Genomic DNA, 19,817 nt, shown 5'->3' with positions numbered 1-19,817 from the left:
TGATTTAGGGTGAGCAGATATCTACCAACTTCTCCAGGACCTAGAGCTTGGAGCATCATCTACAGCAGGTGCCCAAACCTGGCAACTTTTACTACTTGTTATCTTCAACTCCCAGAATTCCTCAGCCAGAATAGCTTGAAAATTGAAATCCACAAGCCTTAAAGTTGTTAGGTTTTGAGACTCCTGATCTGTAGGGAATCCTCAGAATTTCTCCGTGAGTGAGATGGGCAGTCTCCAAATTTGATAAATAAATAAAAATAGATGAGATGAGCATGGGTTGTACTCCATCTGAAGGCCTCACTCTATACCAGGGGTGTCAAACTCAATTCCATTGAGGGCTGTGTTTGGCCTCTGGGGGCTGGGGAGGGGCCTGGCCAGCTTGATGTTTGTTTTCGACTGCGACGGCCTCCTGCAGCCCTCTGCCAGTGAAAAAGGAACTCAGCAGGCCACATGCGGCCCTCCCAAGCTCCGTTTTCATTGGAGGAGTCACCGTGGGCCGGTCTTTCACTGTTTCCAGATCTAAGCACCCCATGGGCTGGATCTAGTCCATGGGCCTTGAGCTTGACACCCCTGCTCTATACTCTTTCCTTCTTTAAAAAAAAATTTTTAAAGCATTCAGGAGAACAGGTAGTAAAAAAGTGCTTAAAAAATGAAAAACAAATGTTCCTACGATCAGCTGTGTGACAAGAAGAGCCGAGGTGGCGCAGTGGTTAGGGTGCAGTACTGCAGGCCACTTCAGCTGACTGTTATCTGCAGTTCAGCAATTCAAATCTCACCGGCTCAAGGTTGACTCAGTCTTCCATCCTTCCGAGGAGGGTGAAATGAGGACCCAGACTGTGGAGGCAATGTGCTGGCTCTGGGTTCCACCACAAATCCGCGAAGCCCTTATCCGCGGAGACATAAGCACGAAGACTAATTCGCGCCGTTCGAAGCGCTAAGGAAAAACGCGACCCTACCGCGATGACATAATCGCGGAGGGCAAAATCGCGCATTCCCAAGCACTCAGTACCCTAAACCTAACCCTAAACCTAACCCTAAACCTAACCCTAAACCTAACCCTAAACCTAACCCTAAACCTAACCCTAAACCTAACCCTAAACCTAACCCTAAACCTAACCCTAAACCTAACCCTAAACCTAACCCTAAACCTAACCCTAACCTAACCTAACCTAACCTAACCCTAAACCTAACCCTAAACCTAACCCTAAACCTAACCCTAAACCTAACCCTAAACCTAACCCTAAACCTAACCCTAAACCTAACCCTAAACCTAACCCTAAACCTAACCCTAAACAAACCCTAAAACAAACCCTAAAACAAACCCTAAAACAAACCCTAAAACAAACCCATAAACCTAATCCTAACCCTTACTTTAATTGAAATCAGCTTTCTGCCGCGGTGCCGTTTTAAAGCGCCCTTCTGTTGCCGCGCTGTTGTCGCGGCAGTGATGACGCGCGGTGATGACGTCGCAGCTTTAGCGACGCACTTATGTCTCCGCGGATAAGGGCTTCGCGGTTTTGTCGTGCCACGCTGGCTCTGTAAACCGCTTAGAGAGGGCTGAAAGCCCTATGAAGCAGTATATAAGTCTAACTGCTATTGCTATTGCTATTTCTAATCAGCTGTGCCATATGATTTATATTAGCTAGAAAGCAGGAAATCCTGCTTTCAAAATCTAAATCACACAGCACAGCTGCTCCCCCCTCTCACTGTTCTACTTACCTTTGCAGATTCCGAAAAGGCTTCTTAGCACCTGTGGTGCGCATGTCGAAGCGAAGCGAACCAGTAGCGACTTCACCCCTGCAGCTATTGTTCATAATGGTTAGATAACAGGTGCAAAGATTAGTAACTTAATAACAAAAGAAGATCAACAATGTGTGTGTATGTATGTATGTATATTGCAAGCAATATTACTATTGGACTGTACGTGACTATAGATTAAAAAGTACAGAGTGACAAATGTATAGACTGTTATGGTACAACTATGAAAATATAAGTTATAACTATGACATAAAAGATTATGTATTTAAAAGAGACTACACTGTATGATTACAAGAACAATGGTGACAATCAGGGTGTATAATACTATGTTTACTTAAAAAGGACTTTGTACAGTCAGCACACTTTTGTTGCAAAACTGGAAATGTGACGTATCATAAAGGAAAATGTATAATAACAATATTAAAAAAAAACCAACAACTCATAGATAATTGAATAAATCCACCAAGAATTCTCGCGCAAGGTACAAATGACTAGGCTCAAATTATCCCACTTGGGACACATACTGTGAAGACCAAGCTCCCTGAAGAAGAGAGTTTAATGTGGAATTGGTGGAATAGCACTTAACAATAGCAGTAACATTTAGACATATACTGCTTCCCAGGGATTTACAGTCCTAAGCGGTTTACAGAGTCAGCATATTGCCCCCCCCCCCCCCCCAACAATCTCATTTTACTGACCTCGGAAGAATAGAAGGCTGAGTCAACCTTGAACCGGTGAGACTCGAACTCCCGAACTGCTGGCAGTTGGCAGTCAGAAGAATACAGCATTCTGACCACTGTGCCACCACAGAATAATGTGCGAAAAGTGGAAAGAAAAAGAGAAGGACTATGTAGTCTAACTTGTGGTTTTAGTATGTTGGAGGAACCAAGCCATCACATAAATGTTGTCATTGGGTTGGTTTGAGCATTGAAGTTATATGAACCCAACATTTGTGTTTTGTTAACCCAGTTTCATGTTTTAATGGGTTGTGTGAGTCTACATGCTTGGTCATGTTACTGTCACTGTTGCTGAGCAGGAATATGGATGTTTGCTTTATAAATCCCACTTCAACGGAACTATAATTTTATTCCATCTGGCAAAGTCACAAATGTGATCCATTCAGAGCAGAGCAGAGCAGGGAATTTTGGATTCAAATCTTTATTTCCCAGGTTTTGCTCAGCGATTTGAGGTGAGCAGATAGCTACCAACATCTCCAGGACCTAGAGCTTGGAGCATCATCTACAGCAGGTGTCCAAACCTGGCAACTTTTACTACTTGTTAACTTCAACTCCCAGAATTCCTCAGCCAGAATAGCTTGAAAATTGAAATCCCCAAGTCTTAAAGTTGTTAGGTTTTGAGACTCCTGATCTGTAGGGAATCCTCAAGAATTTCTCCGTGAGTGAGATGGGCAGTCTCCAAATTTGATAAATAAATAAAAATAGATGAGATGAGCATGGGTTGTACTCCATCTGAAGGCCTCACTCTATACCAGGGGTGTCAAACTCAATTCCATTGAGGGCTGCATCCGGGTTGTGTTTGGCCTTTGGGGGCTGGGGAGGGGCCTGGCCAGCTCGATGTTTATTTTTGACTGCGATGGCTTTCGGATGTCAGCTCAGACCATTTATTCATTGCCTTAAGTGCTTTGTTGGTCAGTTTGTGCAGGAGGAAAACAAACTCCATTTTCAAACCGTCTCTGTGTTTGGCTGTTTCCTTAACCCTTCGTAAGGGTTTACGAACCTTAGTAACACTAAGGTTTAAACCCAGCGTTTAAACTTCAGAAAATATATGAAAAATCTAAGTCAGCTTTCCCTATGATGCTGTACTCCAGATATAATGTTGGTGGAAGCTTTCGAGGGGACGGGAGCAAAAACGTTAAGATGCAGCTTTCTATTGTGTAGTCACAGGCAACATCATGACTTTGTTGTCCTATGCTGTGGATGTTGCTAATTGTGGGATTCTGTTTTTTACAAGATATGCAACTGCTCCTGCTCCCATTGGGCAAGGAAGACAACTATTAGTCTTGTGAATATCCAATTCCCCGCTGTGGCCAGATATTTCCTAAATATTTCCTAATGTTGAAACCCTGGAAAGAGTGTAGAGAAGAGTAACAAAGAGGGTTAGAGGAGTGGAGGCTAAAACACATGATGAATGGTTGCAGGAATTCGGTATGTCTAATCTAGTGAAAAGAAGGACCAGGAGTGATATTTGAGGGGCTGCCACAAGAAAGAGAGGGTCAACCTATTTTCCAAAGCACCTGAAGGCAGGATGAGAAACAGTGAATGGAAACTGAGGTGGCGCAGTGGTTAAATGCAGCACTGCAGGCTACTTCAGCTGACTGCAGTTCTGCAGTTCGGCTGTTCAAATCTCACCGGCTCAGGGTTGACTCAGCCTTCCATCCTTCCGAAGTGGGTAAAATGAGGACCCGGATTGTTGTTGGGGGTGATATGCTGACTCTGTAAACCGCTTAGAGAGGGCTGAAAGCCCTATGAAGCGTATATAAGTCTAACTGCTATTGCTATTGCTAAACTAATTAAGGAGAGAGGCAACCTAGAACTAAGGAGGAATTTCCAGACAGCAAGAACAATTAACCAGTGGAATGACTTGCTTCCAGAAGTTGTGGGTGCTCTTAACCCTGGAAGCTTTTAAGAAGAGATTGGACAGCTATTTGTCTGGAATGGTATAGGGTCTCCTGCTCGATCAGGGGGTTGGACCAGAAGACTTCCAACTCTGTTATTCTGTTCTCCTGGTAGAACCAATTATTAATTCTCCCAGTAGAACCAATTATTATTCTATTAGGAAAGGCGGTGCAGTCCTTTTTGCTGGATACAGAATCATAAAAATGGAAGTAATGCAAAAAGATATAAATACAATAGATGAAATAAATCAAGACAATGAGTGGAACTAAAACATTTCCCTGGAATATTTTATTTATTGTTCTGATTGTTCTGTTCTGATTTCCCCATAGCTGAACTACAGTGCCGGTTGGAAATGGGCAGCCTGGCTGGGGGGGAGTGGGTTTTGGCATCACACAGCTTCAGCACCTTAGACAGCAACCTCCCCTTGCTGGATACAAAAGGCCTGGGGGGGGGGGGAATATCCTGCACAAAAATTGAGTCTTTAGCACAATGTCCAAGACAAAAATTTGGCTTGGGTGAGTGAAAAAAATGCACCATCCCCGGCCATTCCTGCTGCATGAAAAACAAAACTTATGATATTACTTATGCTACACATTTACATAGAGCACTGTTTTTCAAGCGGGGCAACTTTATGATGTGTGGACTTCAACTCCCAGAATTCCCTAGCCAACAAACAAGTATCCTATCTCAGTGCCCTGAGGCTGGACAGGTTTTGATGGAGAGGAATTATCTTTGACTCCGTCCTACCAATTACACTGATTATGTTACCTTGTTTGGTAAAGAGACGTCTGCAAGAAAACCACCAGCTCAGAGAGCTCTAAGGATCCCATGCATCTGGAGATATACCGACATGGATCTAGAATAGGGTTGCACTTCCCCCTTCAAGGATAGTACCCAGTTTGGGAGTTAATATCCATCCATCCATCCATCCATCCATCCATCCACTATACCGAATATCGATATATTCCTATCTTTGTCTTATTTTCTTAGAATCAGTTACAGTTAGGTCTTGTTTAAGAGTTCAGAGTTACAACAGTGCTAAAAAAAATGACCTGTCCTCGAAGTTATGACCAGTACTCTACCCGCACAGTCAAGGGATAAATTTGGGCGCTTGGCAATGTGCCTGCAGGTTAATGACTGCAGTGTTCTGTGATCAAGTGATTTGCGGCCTTCCCAGCCAGCTCCCAACAAGCAAAGTCAATAGGGGGAGCCAGATTTGCTTAATGCCTATATAATTTGCTTAATGCCTGCGGTAAAAATAATAATAAAATTGGATCTGGTTCTGCGATGATGCGATTAGGGATCACATCACTTAGCAACTGAAATTCCGGTGCTAATTGTGGTCATAAGTCAAAAACTGCCTTATTAACTTTTTCCTTCCACAACAGAGCAGCGGGAGCAACCCTTAAATTACATTAAACGTTGCTAAGCGTTTCTCAACCTTAGCAACTTTGAACATGCTGGCTATGGAATTCTGGGAGTTGAAGTCCACCTATCTTCAGGTGGCCAAAATTGGGAAACACAGCCATAGCGTTAATTAGCCAATCATATTTCAGCTTGTGTCGTGTTCCCCCAACTTCACTTGGCTCGTCAGGGAAGGGGCGTGGCTTCCAGGAAGCTTTTTCTAACAGTCTAACTGATGAAAGTTCAGCTTCGCGCCGCCCCGTGATCTAGCGCATGCGCATTGTGGGGCTTTCTATTTCGCTGAGGCGTGTACTAACCCACGCGCGCTGTACGTCTTTACGTTAGAAGTTCGTGGAGGTTTTTTACCCCCCCCCCCGCTTCTCGGCCAGAGTTTAACGTGGCTAAAAAGCCACAAGTAAGTTTATTCGAAGCAAATCCAGTCTGACGAGATTCCAAACCGTTTGGCACTGTGGCCTTTTGCGGTCAAAAAAGTTCATGTTACATTAAAACATTGGACATAGTGCGACCTTTCTGGCTTTGTCATGATGTTTATTTAATAAAAGTTAAAAACAGTTCATGTTATAGGTGGGTTTTTTTTAATCTTGAGGAAGCGGGGATAAAATAGGCGGGGCAAAGCTGATTGGCGTGTTGGGAGGACGTGTCCATATTGTCTCATACGCGCGCTTCTTGGATTCGCGCGTCCTAATTGGCTAGTCGGTGCTTATTCTCCCGCCTTTCTCCCTTTTCCGCGTGGATCGATCTTCTACCTTCACCCCGCTTTTCTTGACTTTCGAATTCTGTTCTGATTGGCCATCGGAGACAACTCCTTTCCCCCCCAGTGAGAGTTTGATTGGCGAGTCGACGTGTGCGTCAACGCGCCGGGGCGGAGCTATAAAAGAGCGTGTCGCCCCCTTCTCCCCTCGTTCCGCTGCTTTTACCTGCGCGGCTGCCACCTCTCAAAACCTCCTTTTCCTACTGTACTCACTAGCCTTCTCAGCCAGTTTGAGTTGGCGCAGGCGCGCGGAGCCCAAGACGCGTGCGCACTAAGGAAGGGGGGGGGCTAATCTTTTTCCCTTCTCTCATCTCAGCTCGCGGCTCTCGGGCGTACGGTCAGCCGCCTGCTCATTGGCTCATCCGTTGTTAGAGCGTCTGGCTCGGGTCGACGGTTGAGGCCTAAAGTTCTGCGCAGGCGCAGAACGCGGCTAAGGTAATAAGCCTCGCGCTCGTTCTGACGGGGCCTCAAGAAAAAGAAGGAAACCCGCCAAGCTTGCCGTTGCCAACGCGGTCGCCGCCGTCGTCTCCTCCACCTCCTCCTCCGTGAGGGGAAAAGAGAAAAGAAGGGCCGAGGAAGACCTGGAACGGCCGCCTCCGACATCATGAGTGTGGAAGCCTACGGGCCCAGTTCGCAGACGTTGACTTTCCTCGACACCGAGGAGGCCGAGCTGCTGGGCGCTGACACGCAAGGCTCCGAGTTCGAGTTCACCGACTTCACCTTGCCCAGCCAGACTCAAACGCCGCCCGGAGGAGGCTCCGGGAGCGGAGGAGGCGTCGTCGCGCCAGGGACCCCGGGACTCCCGGGGGGTGGCGTCGGAGTGGGCGCAGGGGGGGCGCCTTCCGTCGTCGCTCCGGGACAGCTGGATGCCCAGGTGAGGCCCGCGAAGGGTGAGGAAGAGTTGGAACCGCCAGGCGGGGAAGAGATGGGGGGGAAGGGACGAGTGGGAGGCTAACTTTTAAACTCCACGTCTTGTATGTGTGGCACTTGGCGCGGGATAAAAGGACAGCTTGCAGGTCCCGAGTGGGAGAGGCAAAGAGGTTGAGTTGCTTCTAGAAGCTTGGATTCTAGACTTGTTTAAAAATTGCCCCAGAGCTTAATAGGAAAGCCTGTAACTTTAGCCTTAGTGCTTATTGAAAAGAATACGCCAGAGAGATATTCCTCGTATGTACATTTACAGAATAACAGAGCTTGAAAGGGGCTTTGGAGGTCTTCTAGTCCAACCCTCTGCTCAAGCAGAGAACTCTGCCACGTCAGACTAATATTTCTGTTCTAGACTTCCCAAGATCATGAAAAGACTCCTCGTCCCGATAAAACCTCTTTTATTTTATTTTTTTATATTTTGTTGCTCAAAGTAGCCTTTTCTAGGAAGGGAACAGATGCGGGCAACGTGCATTACAGAATTATAATGCCCATGCATGATATGATTAAGTATGAAAGTAATGAATTGCTTTCAGATATGTGTAGATTTATGTGTATTTGCCAGTTACACCTATCTACGTGTTTCAGTTGGGTAACTATGACTTTTATCAAAAGAAAAGGGCCCAATGATACATTGAACCTGTTTGCTGCGCCAGTGACTTTCAAACTGTTTCAGGCTGCGGAAGTTGCTAAATTAAAAAAAAAACTCATTCCCCTGATTAAGAGGCAAAGCTTAGTAGTGAGAAAATTGGCTGGAATAGTTTAGTTAGATGCTAGAATTATAATGGCTTTTCAATGAGTCTTAGTGGCAACTAAGTTTGATTTCAGGCTGGTGTGTAAATCATTTGTCTTCAAGCTGTTATTAACTTGTACCTTCTTTGTACACTTTAAAGTAGCATTATGTGCACCTGTTTGACAGAAGACTGCATTGAAGTCAGTGAGGCATTGAATTTGCATAGTGGTTTCCAAGAAAGTGATTGGAAAATTCTCAGTTTCTGTGATTTTCTTGCATGGCCTTTTTAAGAATTCTTGTAAAGATAACTTGTTAAATCATCTTTGGGACAGAATGTAGGATCTGGATTTAAACTCTAAACGTTTAGTGCTTAAAGCAGTAAAAACACAACTGGGGATTATGTATATACTTGGAAAATGGAAAAATGTATATGTATTGTGATAAAAATATTTTATCATGGTAAGGAAAATTGTAGTATAAAGTGTGCCTGCCGCCTTGGGTTGACCAATTTTTTAAAAAAGGAGAAAAACATAATTTTAGACAAGTGGCAGTAGAATATGTACCCACAGAAGTTCTTTATAGATTAAGGGAAGATTTATCTCTCAATTAAGGATAAGGTGTTCTATCATAGGTATTAATTGTGGCTAGAACAGCATAAGATAGTACTTTAACTTCTGAGTAATTGGGTGAGGCCTCAACTGGGGGCAAGGTGTGTACATGTATAATTAACACCTTTTCCAAGGAAATGCCACCTTGTTAAAGAGATGATTTTAATCTGCATTTTTGTCCTTTGTTCTGTTTAACAGTAGAGTGTAGTACTCAGTTTTGCATCTTAGGTCAGATTTTCTCTAATGTAATTCCTTTAGGTGGTTTAATCATCTTGTTCTGGACAAGTCATTTGAAGTTTTGCGAATATGTAAGGATAGAATTCCATACAGATGTGAGTTTTATGGATATGCCATAGGTTTGTGGTGCCTTTCTAAAATTTTCTGTTTTGTAGTTTCACTGCTGTAATGAAGAACATTGCCTCATTTTCTTCGCCAGATTTAATTCCCATATAGGAATAAAATAGGAATGGCATTCAAAACATAGTATGCTTGCTTAATTCCCCAGAAGAGGGTTTTGAAATGTGTAGGGGACGTCAGGGTCAAGAAGAGACTATATGTAGCATATTCTTTTTCCTTACTCTTGGTTATTTTCTTTCTCTAAACTCAATTTCACTATTGAAACCCATCATAAACTTAAAGCAGTTGTATGCTGTTTGTGGAAAGTCTATTGCTATATTAATAAAAAGGGTCTTCAGGTTGGCTAATGATGAAAGGTATATTTTTTAAGTGTTAGTAACACAAGACATGGTGTTGTACTGTTTCCTGTTAAAAGGAAAATCACCTTTGTCTTCATTAAATAGTTTTTTGGGCAGCCATACAGAAGTGGCTTGTCATTGCTTTCTTCCAGGATGTTTGTTTTACTTCCGAGGCTTGCCCTAGAGGACTGAGAGATGCTAACCAAACCTATCACTGCTTAGTTTCTGTGTTGCCTCCTACCAAAACAAAAGTGTTAGCTCTGTGAATTGGATGAAGGTACATATAGTCACAATATTTATGGCTTCTGGTGTTGATCTGAGCAAGTTTCCCATCACAGTCTTAAAATCTCCATCTACTTACAGAATAGCTGAATATGGAAATAAGGAGATTCCCATGCCTGGGCTGTCAGAACATTTGGAATGGGAAATATATTCGCATTTAAGTAATTTTTCAGACATTCATTCTGGGAAAGTGATTTTCTCAAAGATCCTTTTGGGGAAAAAATATTTCTGTAAAGAATGAGAATTGGATTATTTCTGATTTTGAAAGTCTTCAGTCTATCTTTTCCAGTATTTTTCAACATGAGTACTCCAGACTAAGTTAGGAATCGGTTCTGAATAATCTTGAAATAATTTTTAAAAATTAGAATCTGGTTACGTTAGGGTAATAAACATACTGGTGTTTGATTTACCTAGCAACAGCTGTTTGCAAGATTCAGAAATTTAAAACTTCTGCTATTTTCTGTACTACATCTGTATAAGTAACAGATAGTACTTCTGCATGTATTCTGCCTTAACATGGAAAGAATTAAACATATTGTTATATTTGCTGGCTCATAAAAAATGTGAATGGAAAACCCTGCAAGTAAAATACTTAGGCGCACAGCTTTCTATTCAACATGTTATGTCTACATGTCTTTTGATCTTCTCCATAATTTTTCACTACTGGAAAATCAAGTAAATAACTACTTCAGTGGCTTTCTTACACTAATAGGTTATAATATTCATGGTTATGGGTAGGTCGGTGTAGGTCACTTCAGATGCTGAGGCTTTAAGGGATGGTTTTGATCAATTAGCTGTGTAGGCTAAGGCATCTGAGAGATATAATCCTTTAAAAATCATGGGGGCAATATTTTTACAAAATGTTCTTATTTTAAACTGAAAATATTACCCTGAATTGCATATAATACAAAATTGCAATATTATGTATATGAACAAGAAGATGTCCTCAGAACTCTAATATTGCTTTTCACTCTCCTTACCTAACATAACAGGGAAAAAATAAATTGGTTTTCAAGTTAGAAGAGTCTTTATTTAGCTTTACATAAGATTAGAAAATCTGTTTTAAAGATAATTATGGCTTTCTCAAACAGATGGGGGGAAGCAGGCAGTTTTTATAGCCTACTGTTCATCATGAAGGAAATAGGCAATCTGTGATACTAAATCCTTTTTTGTGGTCTGAAGAGCCCAATCCAACATGGGCTACTCTACTATTTTGACAAGAAATTTAGACAAAGATCTGTAATATGAATCTTAAAATAGGCTTAATTATATTGGTAATCCAAAAAATGAAAGAAAAATTCCAGAATACCCTGTCCACCATGTTTCTTAATATACTATCCAAAAATGTTAACTGCAGTCTATCATCACCAAAAAGTGTTCATCAAATATACAGCAACATATTAGATTTTAGTTTATTTTTCTTATTTGTATGGAAGGGAAAGAGTGAGCCCCATGTTTGAGCAATTTTTTGCTTTTGCATGTAATTATAGTTTGCTTATGTAAATTACATATGGAAATTATAGTTACATATGCATACATTTGTATTCCTCAAATGGATTTGTCAGATTACTGTGTTTTATGACTAAAGATTGGATGGGCTTGAGACATAATTTTGAACTTAAGAATTACCTAGTAAACTAGTAAAGTATCATTTGTTTTCTACAATATTTTAATTTTGTTTTGTGCCTGCAGACTTGTAGCTATTGCAGTTGCTAGAAACTGAGATCATCCATTGCCATTCTGAATCTCTTCTGGATCATCCATTGTCTCCATATATCTGATTATGTGTAATTATATCTTGTACCTGAGTTTTGTGGTGCTGTCCCTTCTTAGATTTGCCTGCCGAAGGAGCAATCATAGGTTGCTCTATAAACTGTTTTGTCTTGCTTCTTTTGGAAACTTCATATGCTGTAGATGTTTGAGGAACATATTTATTTAGAAGTTAGTTCAATTTTTTTCTCTAAGTAAATATATGTTAAGTTGCAGGATGAACTTTTAGGAATTACTATTCTCTAACTCTATTGTAGTTTTATTCATAATGACATGTTTTTCTCCTAACTTCGTTGAAGTAGTCTAAAAAACATTGATTAAACTTTGAAACTGCCAGATCTACATAATATATTTGTTTTGACAGCCATTTATTATTATTAATTTTCTTAACAATATTTTCCTGAACTGGAAAAGCTTTGTAAAAAACATTATTGCACAATAATGTTATGGTGCATAATGTTATGGACCAACAGTAAGTCCATGCTGGTTTTAAAAAATCATGTTTCTTGGGGAAGGTATTAGAAAGTTTAATGGGGGGGACTGGAGTTGCATATGTAATAAAGTAAAATGATATTTAAGTTCATGTAATTTGGTACTGCTGCTGCGCCCTTGATTCTTAAAATGGTACTGCAGTGCTGAAGTTTTTCTGGCTCCTTTTTTTTTTTTTTTTTGAAGAACATATTTAAATGGTTTGCAAGACCATTAATGAATATATGTAGATTTGATCCTGCACACCTTAGTGTGACTTCATCTAATTGGTATTTCCAAACAAGATTGATAACCATCACTTTTTATAATTAATAATACTTATATAGCCTATGTAATACCTAGGGATATTTTACCACAAAGCTGATACTAACACTTGTTTAATTTTTTAAATGAATATGGAGAGCTTTTGGCATTAAGGATGGCACTTGTTGGCCTTACGTTCTCTCCCCCTCCTATAATTCTAGTGGTTATTTGTTTTGATAATTATTCCTTTATTAGCCTCTTGAAATATAGTATTCTCTAAGACTATAATCCTTTAAAAGATCTGACCCAATCTCTTATTGAAGATGTAACTATATATGTATGTATGTATATAAATAATGAGATTCCTCCTTTTGCCATTAGTGATAGCTAGTATTTATTTGACTTCCAGGACCACCCACACATTGAATCAGAATGACTTACCATATAAGAGATGAAAGCAGAAATCAAATTTCTCATTGAAGAATATATGAAACATTGGTAGATCCACTTATGTTGAGAGTTTCTGAAGGAAATCATTATTATGCACCAGCAAGATTAGGGTTCCTAAATTGGGGCCTTTCCCAAGGGCTAACCTTCACGTACTGGGGTGTGAGGGGGATTAAAGAAATTGGGAAGAATAAGTCAATATTGTTAGCACTTTAGCCATTGCTTCAGTTCTGTTAACTCTGAGTGACCAGACAAAAAATGTATACCAGACAAATGTTTAAATAATTGCAGATGTTCCCATGCTTGTTTAGAAGGCAAAAATTTTCCGGTCTCATAAAATCTATGGGTGGATTTCAAAATTTTCAGTGATGCTATATCATTGCTTAGGAAACTTGTGAATTGGGGCTTTCTAGATAGCCTTGTGACGGGGTAGATCAAAGCAATAGAATTAAGGAAGAACCTGGTGAAATCTCTTTCTGTGATTTTAGAAGAGGATAGATGCCTGAAGAGGAGACTGTTTTTCTTTTAGTGGCATAATTCTTAAAGTGTATTGTGGATACTTTAAGAAAAGGTAGGATTTGAAACTGCTGATAGAAGAGGAAATACAACAAAGGGGCAGTAATCAGAACCAAATGTTGCTATTGTTCAGAAAACTTTTTTTCCACTTCTGTTTAAAAAATAGCATTTCTTGAAAGGTTATCACAATGTTTATTGAACATAATTCAAGATTCTGTACACATGCTTGTAAATTGGCGTTGATGTATGATGTATCCTTTTTAAAAAAAACCTGTATGACTTGCTTTTAAAAAAAATAAATTACAGTTGCATATATTACTTTTTGTTTTGTTTTGTTGTAACTCCAGGTAAATGGACCAGATGGCATCCTCCAGAATGGGGCAGTGGATGATAATGTGCCTAAAACCAGCCAACTTCTTGCTGAGCTCAATTTTGAAGAAGACGAGGAAGACACTTATTACACCAAGGACCTGCCTGTACATGCCTGCAGGTGAGATAGTAGAGGCTGGTGTTATAAGAATAGGGCATCAGTTTAACACATTGGGGAAGCTTTCTCCCTGTGGCTAGTGAGTGATTTACTTTTTCATTTCCCATGCCATTTTGCCATCATAATCTAGAACCAGTATCTAGTGACTCTCTCCTTAGGCTTCTGGGATATATTTATGCCCTCACATAGAACCTGCACATGTATGCCGGGATTGAGAAAATGGTTTTTATCAGTCGATTAAAGGATTTACAGTAGGTTCCTGTTAGGTTATATTAAAATTAATGATCTTGTATGAGGTCCAGTCCTTTATTCAGATGGGATTGCTGTTGCCTTTTTTTGAACCTAAATGCTCTTATTCTATGTTTTATGTAGTTTTATATCAGAACCTTTAAGATGCCTTAGTGCATCAGATCATTTTCTAACACCTTGCTTCTGGCTCTCTAAGAATATTGCATTTATGCTTTACTGCCTCCTTAGGTTGTGGGTGCTCTAACACTGGAGATTTTTAGGAAGAGATTGGACAATCATTTGTCTGAAATGGTATAGTTTTCTGCTTGAGCAGAAGGTTGGACTAAAAGACCTTCAAGGTCCCTTCCCACTCTATTATTCTGTTTTTCTGAAGCTCGGAAGATTAAATTGGTTTGGTTATGCCATACTCTGCAGTGTTTAGCTGAATAAGTGGAATTCTCTTAACAATGCATTTTGAATGTCTGAACATACTTTTTAAGCTGCAGTGCTTATGTTGACTGTATTACTATTCTTCTCATCCTTCCTATTACCTATCTCCTCCTACTTACAACTATAACCCTGTTGCTTGTATCTTTATGATTTATATTGTTTTATTTAGTTTCCTAGTATGATTTGGTTTTTTTTAGTATCCTATGACTATCACTAAATGTTTTATCTTATGATTCTTGATGGATAAATTTTTATGTACAGTGAGAGCTTATTCACCAAAGACAAATTCCTTGTGTGTCCAATCACACTTGGCCAATAAAGTATGCTATGCAGTGGTAGGTTTGAAATCCCGCTCCAGGGCCAACGGCAGTGGTTCCGGGGCCAACGGCGTCCTCATGGACGTGCGCAGCGCGCATCTTAGTGCCTGTGTGATGCTCTGCAACACTCCATCTGCTCCGCGGAGCATCACGCAGGTGCTGTATGCGCCTGCGCGGAAGCGCAGAAGCCTTTAAACACCGGTAAGCAGCTCAGGCGGGTGGGCCCTACGAAGCACTGTACCAGAATGGTATCCGGTGCTCCGGGCTGGCTCCGATATGCGCACACCGGGGTGTACTGTCTGCAACCCACCACTGATGCTATGCTATGATGTTTGGCATTGATCACAAGGAGCTTTATTGCCATAGAGGGCATGTTGTGGATAGTATAATGTCCAAAACGTTGTTAATGCTGCTGCCAGCTTTCAGAAACAGTGACATAGTAGTCTTTGTAATTCCTTAATCAGTTTGTATGGGCGAGTGTCATTGATTTCCTTTCCTTGAAGTAGAATTGATTTACAGCTATGGTCCCTCTATGTTTTCTTTAGCTATTGTGGCATCCATGATCCAGCTTGCGTGGTCTATTGTAACACCAGCAAGAAGTGGTTCTGCAATGGACGTGGGAATACCTCTGGCAGGTAAATATTCACATTCACAAAGAGAACATAATTCACTTCTGTTAAATGTATGAACATAGAAAGTTTTCAGGTGCTAATTCAAGTAATTGATCCACTTTCGCTGTTAGCAACTATTTAAAATCTTGAAGGAGAACTTGTGCCAATTGATCCTAGGTCCCTGTTGAATATAAGTATTTGTACTCTATTGTTGAATTATGGGACTTCTCAGTTTCTGCAAAAATTCAGTCTCGCTTCAAAATGCTTTCTACAACATGGCTTTAACTTTACCAACATTTTAGTAGGGCACACTTGTTAGAGCTAAGTCCCCATAAGGGTGTTTTCTATTATGTACACAAAAGTATTTCATAACATATAATCCCTTAATGTATTATAAATACAATATAGAGAAATAACAATAGCAGTAGGAATCAGTAATGAATAGTATTTGACTTAAATACAGGTAGTCCTTGACCTATAACCATTCATTTGGCAACTGTTTGAAGTTACAGTGGCATTGAAAAAAATGACATGACCGCTCATTGCCCTTGTAACTATTGCGTTGTCCCCATGATCACTTGATCAAAATTTGAGCACTTGGCAACTGGCATATATTTATGACAGTTGCAACATGTTGGGTCAGGTTGCCATTTGTGACGTTCCCAGCTGGCTTCCGACAAACAAATCTACGGGGGAACTTGAGTGGACTTAATAACTGATTCATTTAATGACCAGAGCAAAATGGTGGTAAAATTGGGCATGACTCGCTTAACAATTGCCTTATTTATTAGTGGAAATTCCAGACCCAATTGTGATCAAGGCTACCTGTGTCGTGAACCAAGTTAAAATTAACAACTTAACAGACTACAGTATATGTATCATGTAGTAGTCAAGAAACAACACAAAGCAAATAGGTTTTTGCTGCTGTTGAAAGTTTGCAGAGATGGACATACCAATTTATACTAGAGCATGGGGATTGTACTGAAAAGCCCCCTTTTTCAACACTATCAAATTGCTGGCACTAGCACTCTTCATTAGTAGGGCCTTTGTGAAGGTTTTTAAGAGCAAGACTCTTGACACAGATGTAGCTGGCCTGAGAGCTGGGGTCCAGGCAGTTATGGTTCTAAAGATCAAAAACTGCACTTTGAATTGGATCTGAAGATACATCAATAACCAATGCAATGAATACTGTATTAGTGTCACACGGTTTAGCTGCCAGTTTTCCATGAACAGCTGAGCTAATTGCATTAAGCACTACTTCCAAAGGCATTTGCAAGTAAATTCTGTTAAATCATCTAACTTGAATGGTGGTAGTGCATAAGTGCCTGAGGAAAAGTATATCTCTGAAGGCTTCACTTGCCACATGTTATTTGTTTATATTTCCTCATTATTTTTATAAATAACTCAAGGTGTTGAACATCCACTATACTCCTTCCTCCTCCTATTTCCCCACAATAGCAACCCTGTGGAGTGGGTTGGTCTGAGCGAGAGCTATTGGCCGAAAGTCACTCAGCTGGCTTTCATGGGTAAGGCAGGACTAGAACATGGAGTATCAGCTGGCTGATATATCTTGCTAATCATGACTGTCTCAGGAAGTTCAGTAAGACCTTCACATTGTTCCTCCTGTTACCCAGTTAATTTGTAAAACAAGACAGGATATAAAATAAATATCCTCTTTACTTGAATTCTAGTGAAAAGAAGAAAGTCTAGTGAAAAGAAGGACTAGGGGTGCCATGATAGCAATCTTCCAATATTTGAGAGGCTGCCACAAAGAAGGGGTGTGTGTGTTTCAACCTATTTCCCAAAGTACCAGAAGGCAAGACGGGAAACAATGGATACTAATCAAGGAGAGAAGCAACCTAGAACTAAGTAGAAATTTCCTAACATCACAATTAGTCAGTGGAATGGCTTGCCTTCAAAAGTTGAGGACTGTGAAGAATGTTCCATCACTGAAGGCTTTTAAGAAGAGACTGGACAGCCGTTTGTCTGAAATGGCATAGAGTCTCCTGTTTAAGCAGGAGGTTGCCTAGAAGACCTCCAAGGTCCCTTCCAATTCTTTTACTCTGAATTGTACTTTATTTTGTTTTTCCAATATAAATAGTTTTCTGCTAACATTTCAAATAAAACTTTTGTTGTGCAATCATTGTTTTGCAATGTTTCTGTCTTTTGTCAGTCACATTGTGAACCATCTTGTGAGAGCCAAGTGCAAAGAAGTGACTCTTCATAAGGATGGTCCTCTGGGCGAGACTGTCTTGGAATGCTACAATTGTGGCTGCCGTAATGTGTTTCTTCTTGGCTTCATCCCGGCCAAAGCTGACTCTGTGGTCGTTTTGTTATGCAGGTAAAAGAATTTTTGCTTTTTAGAAATAAATTATTTGAATGATGATCACAAGAAACTATTAAGTATATATTTTAATGTAGTTTTTAATTGAGTTATACTTTTTGTGTTTGTCTAATATATGTCTCTCATATCCTAATTGTGCAGGCAGCCTTGTGCCAGCCAGAGCAGCTTAAAGGACATCAATTGGGACAGCTCACAGTGGCAGCCTTTGATTCAGGATCGCTGCTTCCTTTCCTGGCTAGTCAAAATTCCTTCAGAACAGGAACAACTGAGGGCCCGGCAGATCACAGCTCAGCAAATTAATAAACTAGAAGAACTGTGGAAGGTGTGTTTGAGAGATTCAGGCTGTGAATGGAGAGAAAATGGGAGCTAAAGCAGATATATTTGGGACAGGTAGACAGATAATACTGGGTTCAGAATTCAGCTTCCTGAGTATCCTTGGTTTCTTTTTAAATCAAGATTTTGGACTGTGAAGAATGCTCTTAAAGTTTTGAATACTAAAACCAGCAAGGTGGTTAAATAAGAAGACCAGTTGTTGGGGGTTTGAAGCTTTGTCTAGATTCATGCCTTCATCCTAATCAGCAAAAGATGAATTCTGCAGATTGAGGAGAATTTGCACAATCTGCACAACAGTATTCTTTCCTGTAGTATATAATTAGGATTTCTGGGTGATTTTTTGTCAAAAGTGGATATGGCCTGTTTTTCTTTGAAATATCCTTACATTTAGTAATTTAAATGGGCATGCTTTGCATTTCATTGTTTTGTGATTTAATGTATGTGATAAGATATTCCTAGTATTTAGTTCCCTCATCTTAGAAGGATTCCCATAAACCAGCTGGAGAAGTTGGGTTTAGCATCCTGTTGTCTGTGATTGCAGGAGAACCCATCTGCTACTTTGGAGGACCTGGAAAAGCCTGGGGTTGATGAAGAGCCACAGCATGTCCTCCTTAGATATGAAGATGCTTATCAATACCAGAACATCTTTGGTCCTCTGGTCAAGCTTGAAGCAGACTATGACAAGAAATTGAAGGAATCTCAGGTAAAATGGATAAAACGAAGCAGCCCCTTGAAATAGTTTGGATTGGTGACCCTGAACAGTATGTTGGGGTGGGTGGGTTGTGAGAGTAAGCTTTTGAAAGACTGTAAGTTTAGAAGGGATTTGAAATATAGTTGATATAAATATTTTGAAGCACCATATCCATAGTTCCATTAGTCATTGAGTCCTGGTGTTGATGTTGGGTAGTTATTACTATGTTTGTCTGATATAATTTTTAAGCAGAAGATTTGATCAGTTGCTGTTATGTCCAACTCTTTACTTTACTTTATTGTCATTGTACGTATATACACAGTTTACACATACAACAAAATTCACATAACACCCAGAGACCAGGCCCAACACACACAATCCCCAAACACACACCCCCACCCACCCACCCATCAAAAAACTTTCCTGCCCCTAAACCACCCAAGCATCCACACAAGAGACCAAGTAGTGCTGTCCAATAGCTCACTGATGGTGGCCATTGAATTCATTGTTGAGTGCAATTATAGCTCTGGGATAAAAGCTATTCAGAAGACTTGTGATCCTAGTTTTAATTGTTCTGTATCTTCTGCCAGAAGGCAACAGTCTAAAAAGATTATAAGCAGGATGGGAAGAGTCCCTGAGAATGTTTTGCAACTTCTTCAATCAGCGAGATGCGAAGATGTCATCCAGGGTTGGTAGCTGGAGCCCCGTGATATTCTGGGCAGTTTTAATGATTCTCTGTAGAGCTTTTTTGTCCGCTGCAGAGCTGCTCCCATACCATACGAGACCCATGGATCATAGAATGCCAGCCTCCCCTGTCCTCTCTTCCAGAGTTTGCCCAAATTCATGTTCATTGCATCAATGACACTATCTAACCACCTCCTCCTCTGCTGTCCCCTTCTCCTTTTGCCTTCCATCTTTCCCAATATACAGGTCTTTTCCAATGAATCCTCTCTTCTCATTTGGTGGCCAGAGCATCTGAGCTTCAACTCTTTCCAAAGGACGGTTAGGGTTGGTTTCCTTTAGGATTGACTAATTTTATCTCCTTGCAGTCCAAGGGACTCTCAAGAGTCTTCTCCAGCACC

At 40.6% G+C, this 19,817-nt stretch overlaps 1 protein-coding gene across 5 annotated transcripts in view; it reads left to right on the top strand.

Moving 5' to 3' along the window:
* The first annotated feature begins 6,724 nt into the window (after positions 1-6,724).
* The window catches only part of UPF1 (UPF1 RNA helicase and ATPase), a 35,180-nt gene continuing 22,087 nt past the window's right edge, over positions 6,725-19,817 (top strand). For 3 of the 5 annotated variants that reach the window (XM_032217066.1, XM_032217142.1, XM_032216911.1), the window contains exons 1-6: positions 6,726-7,444; positions 13,622-13,764; positions 15,302-15,391; positions 17,541-17,708; positions 17,853-18,033; positions 18,586-18,747. In XM_032217066.1, coding sequence (XP_032072957.1) covers positions 7,175-7,444; positions 13,622-13,764; positions 15,302-15,391; positions 17,541-17,708; positions 17,853-18,033; positions 18,586-18,747 — 1,014 coding nt within the window. In that variant the 5' untranslated portion in view covers positions 6,726-7,174. Of the gene's footprint in view, positions 7,445-13,621; positions 13,765-15,301; positions 15,392-17,540; positions 17,709-17,852; positions 18,034-18,585; positions 18,748-19,817 lie in introns of all 5 variants that reach the window. The other 2 variants (XM_032216985.1, XM_032217190.1) reach the window with 2 other exon arrangements.

This window comes from Thamnophis elegans, chromosome 1, assembly GCF_009769535.1.
Source record: "Thamnophis elegans isolate rThaEle1 chromosome 1, rThaEle1.pri, whole genome shotgun sequence".
NCBI lineage: Eukaryota > Metazoa > Chordata > Lepidosauria > Squamata > Colubridae > Thamnophis > Thamnophis elegans.
Note: the sequence above shows the minus strand (reverse complement) of the source record. Positions and strands in the feature narration are given on the sequence as shown.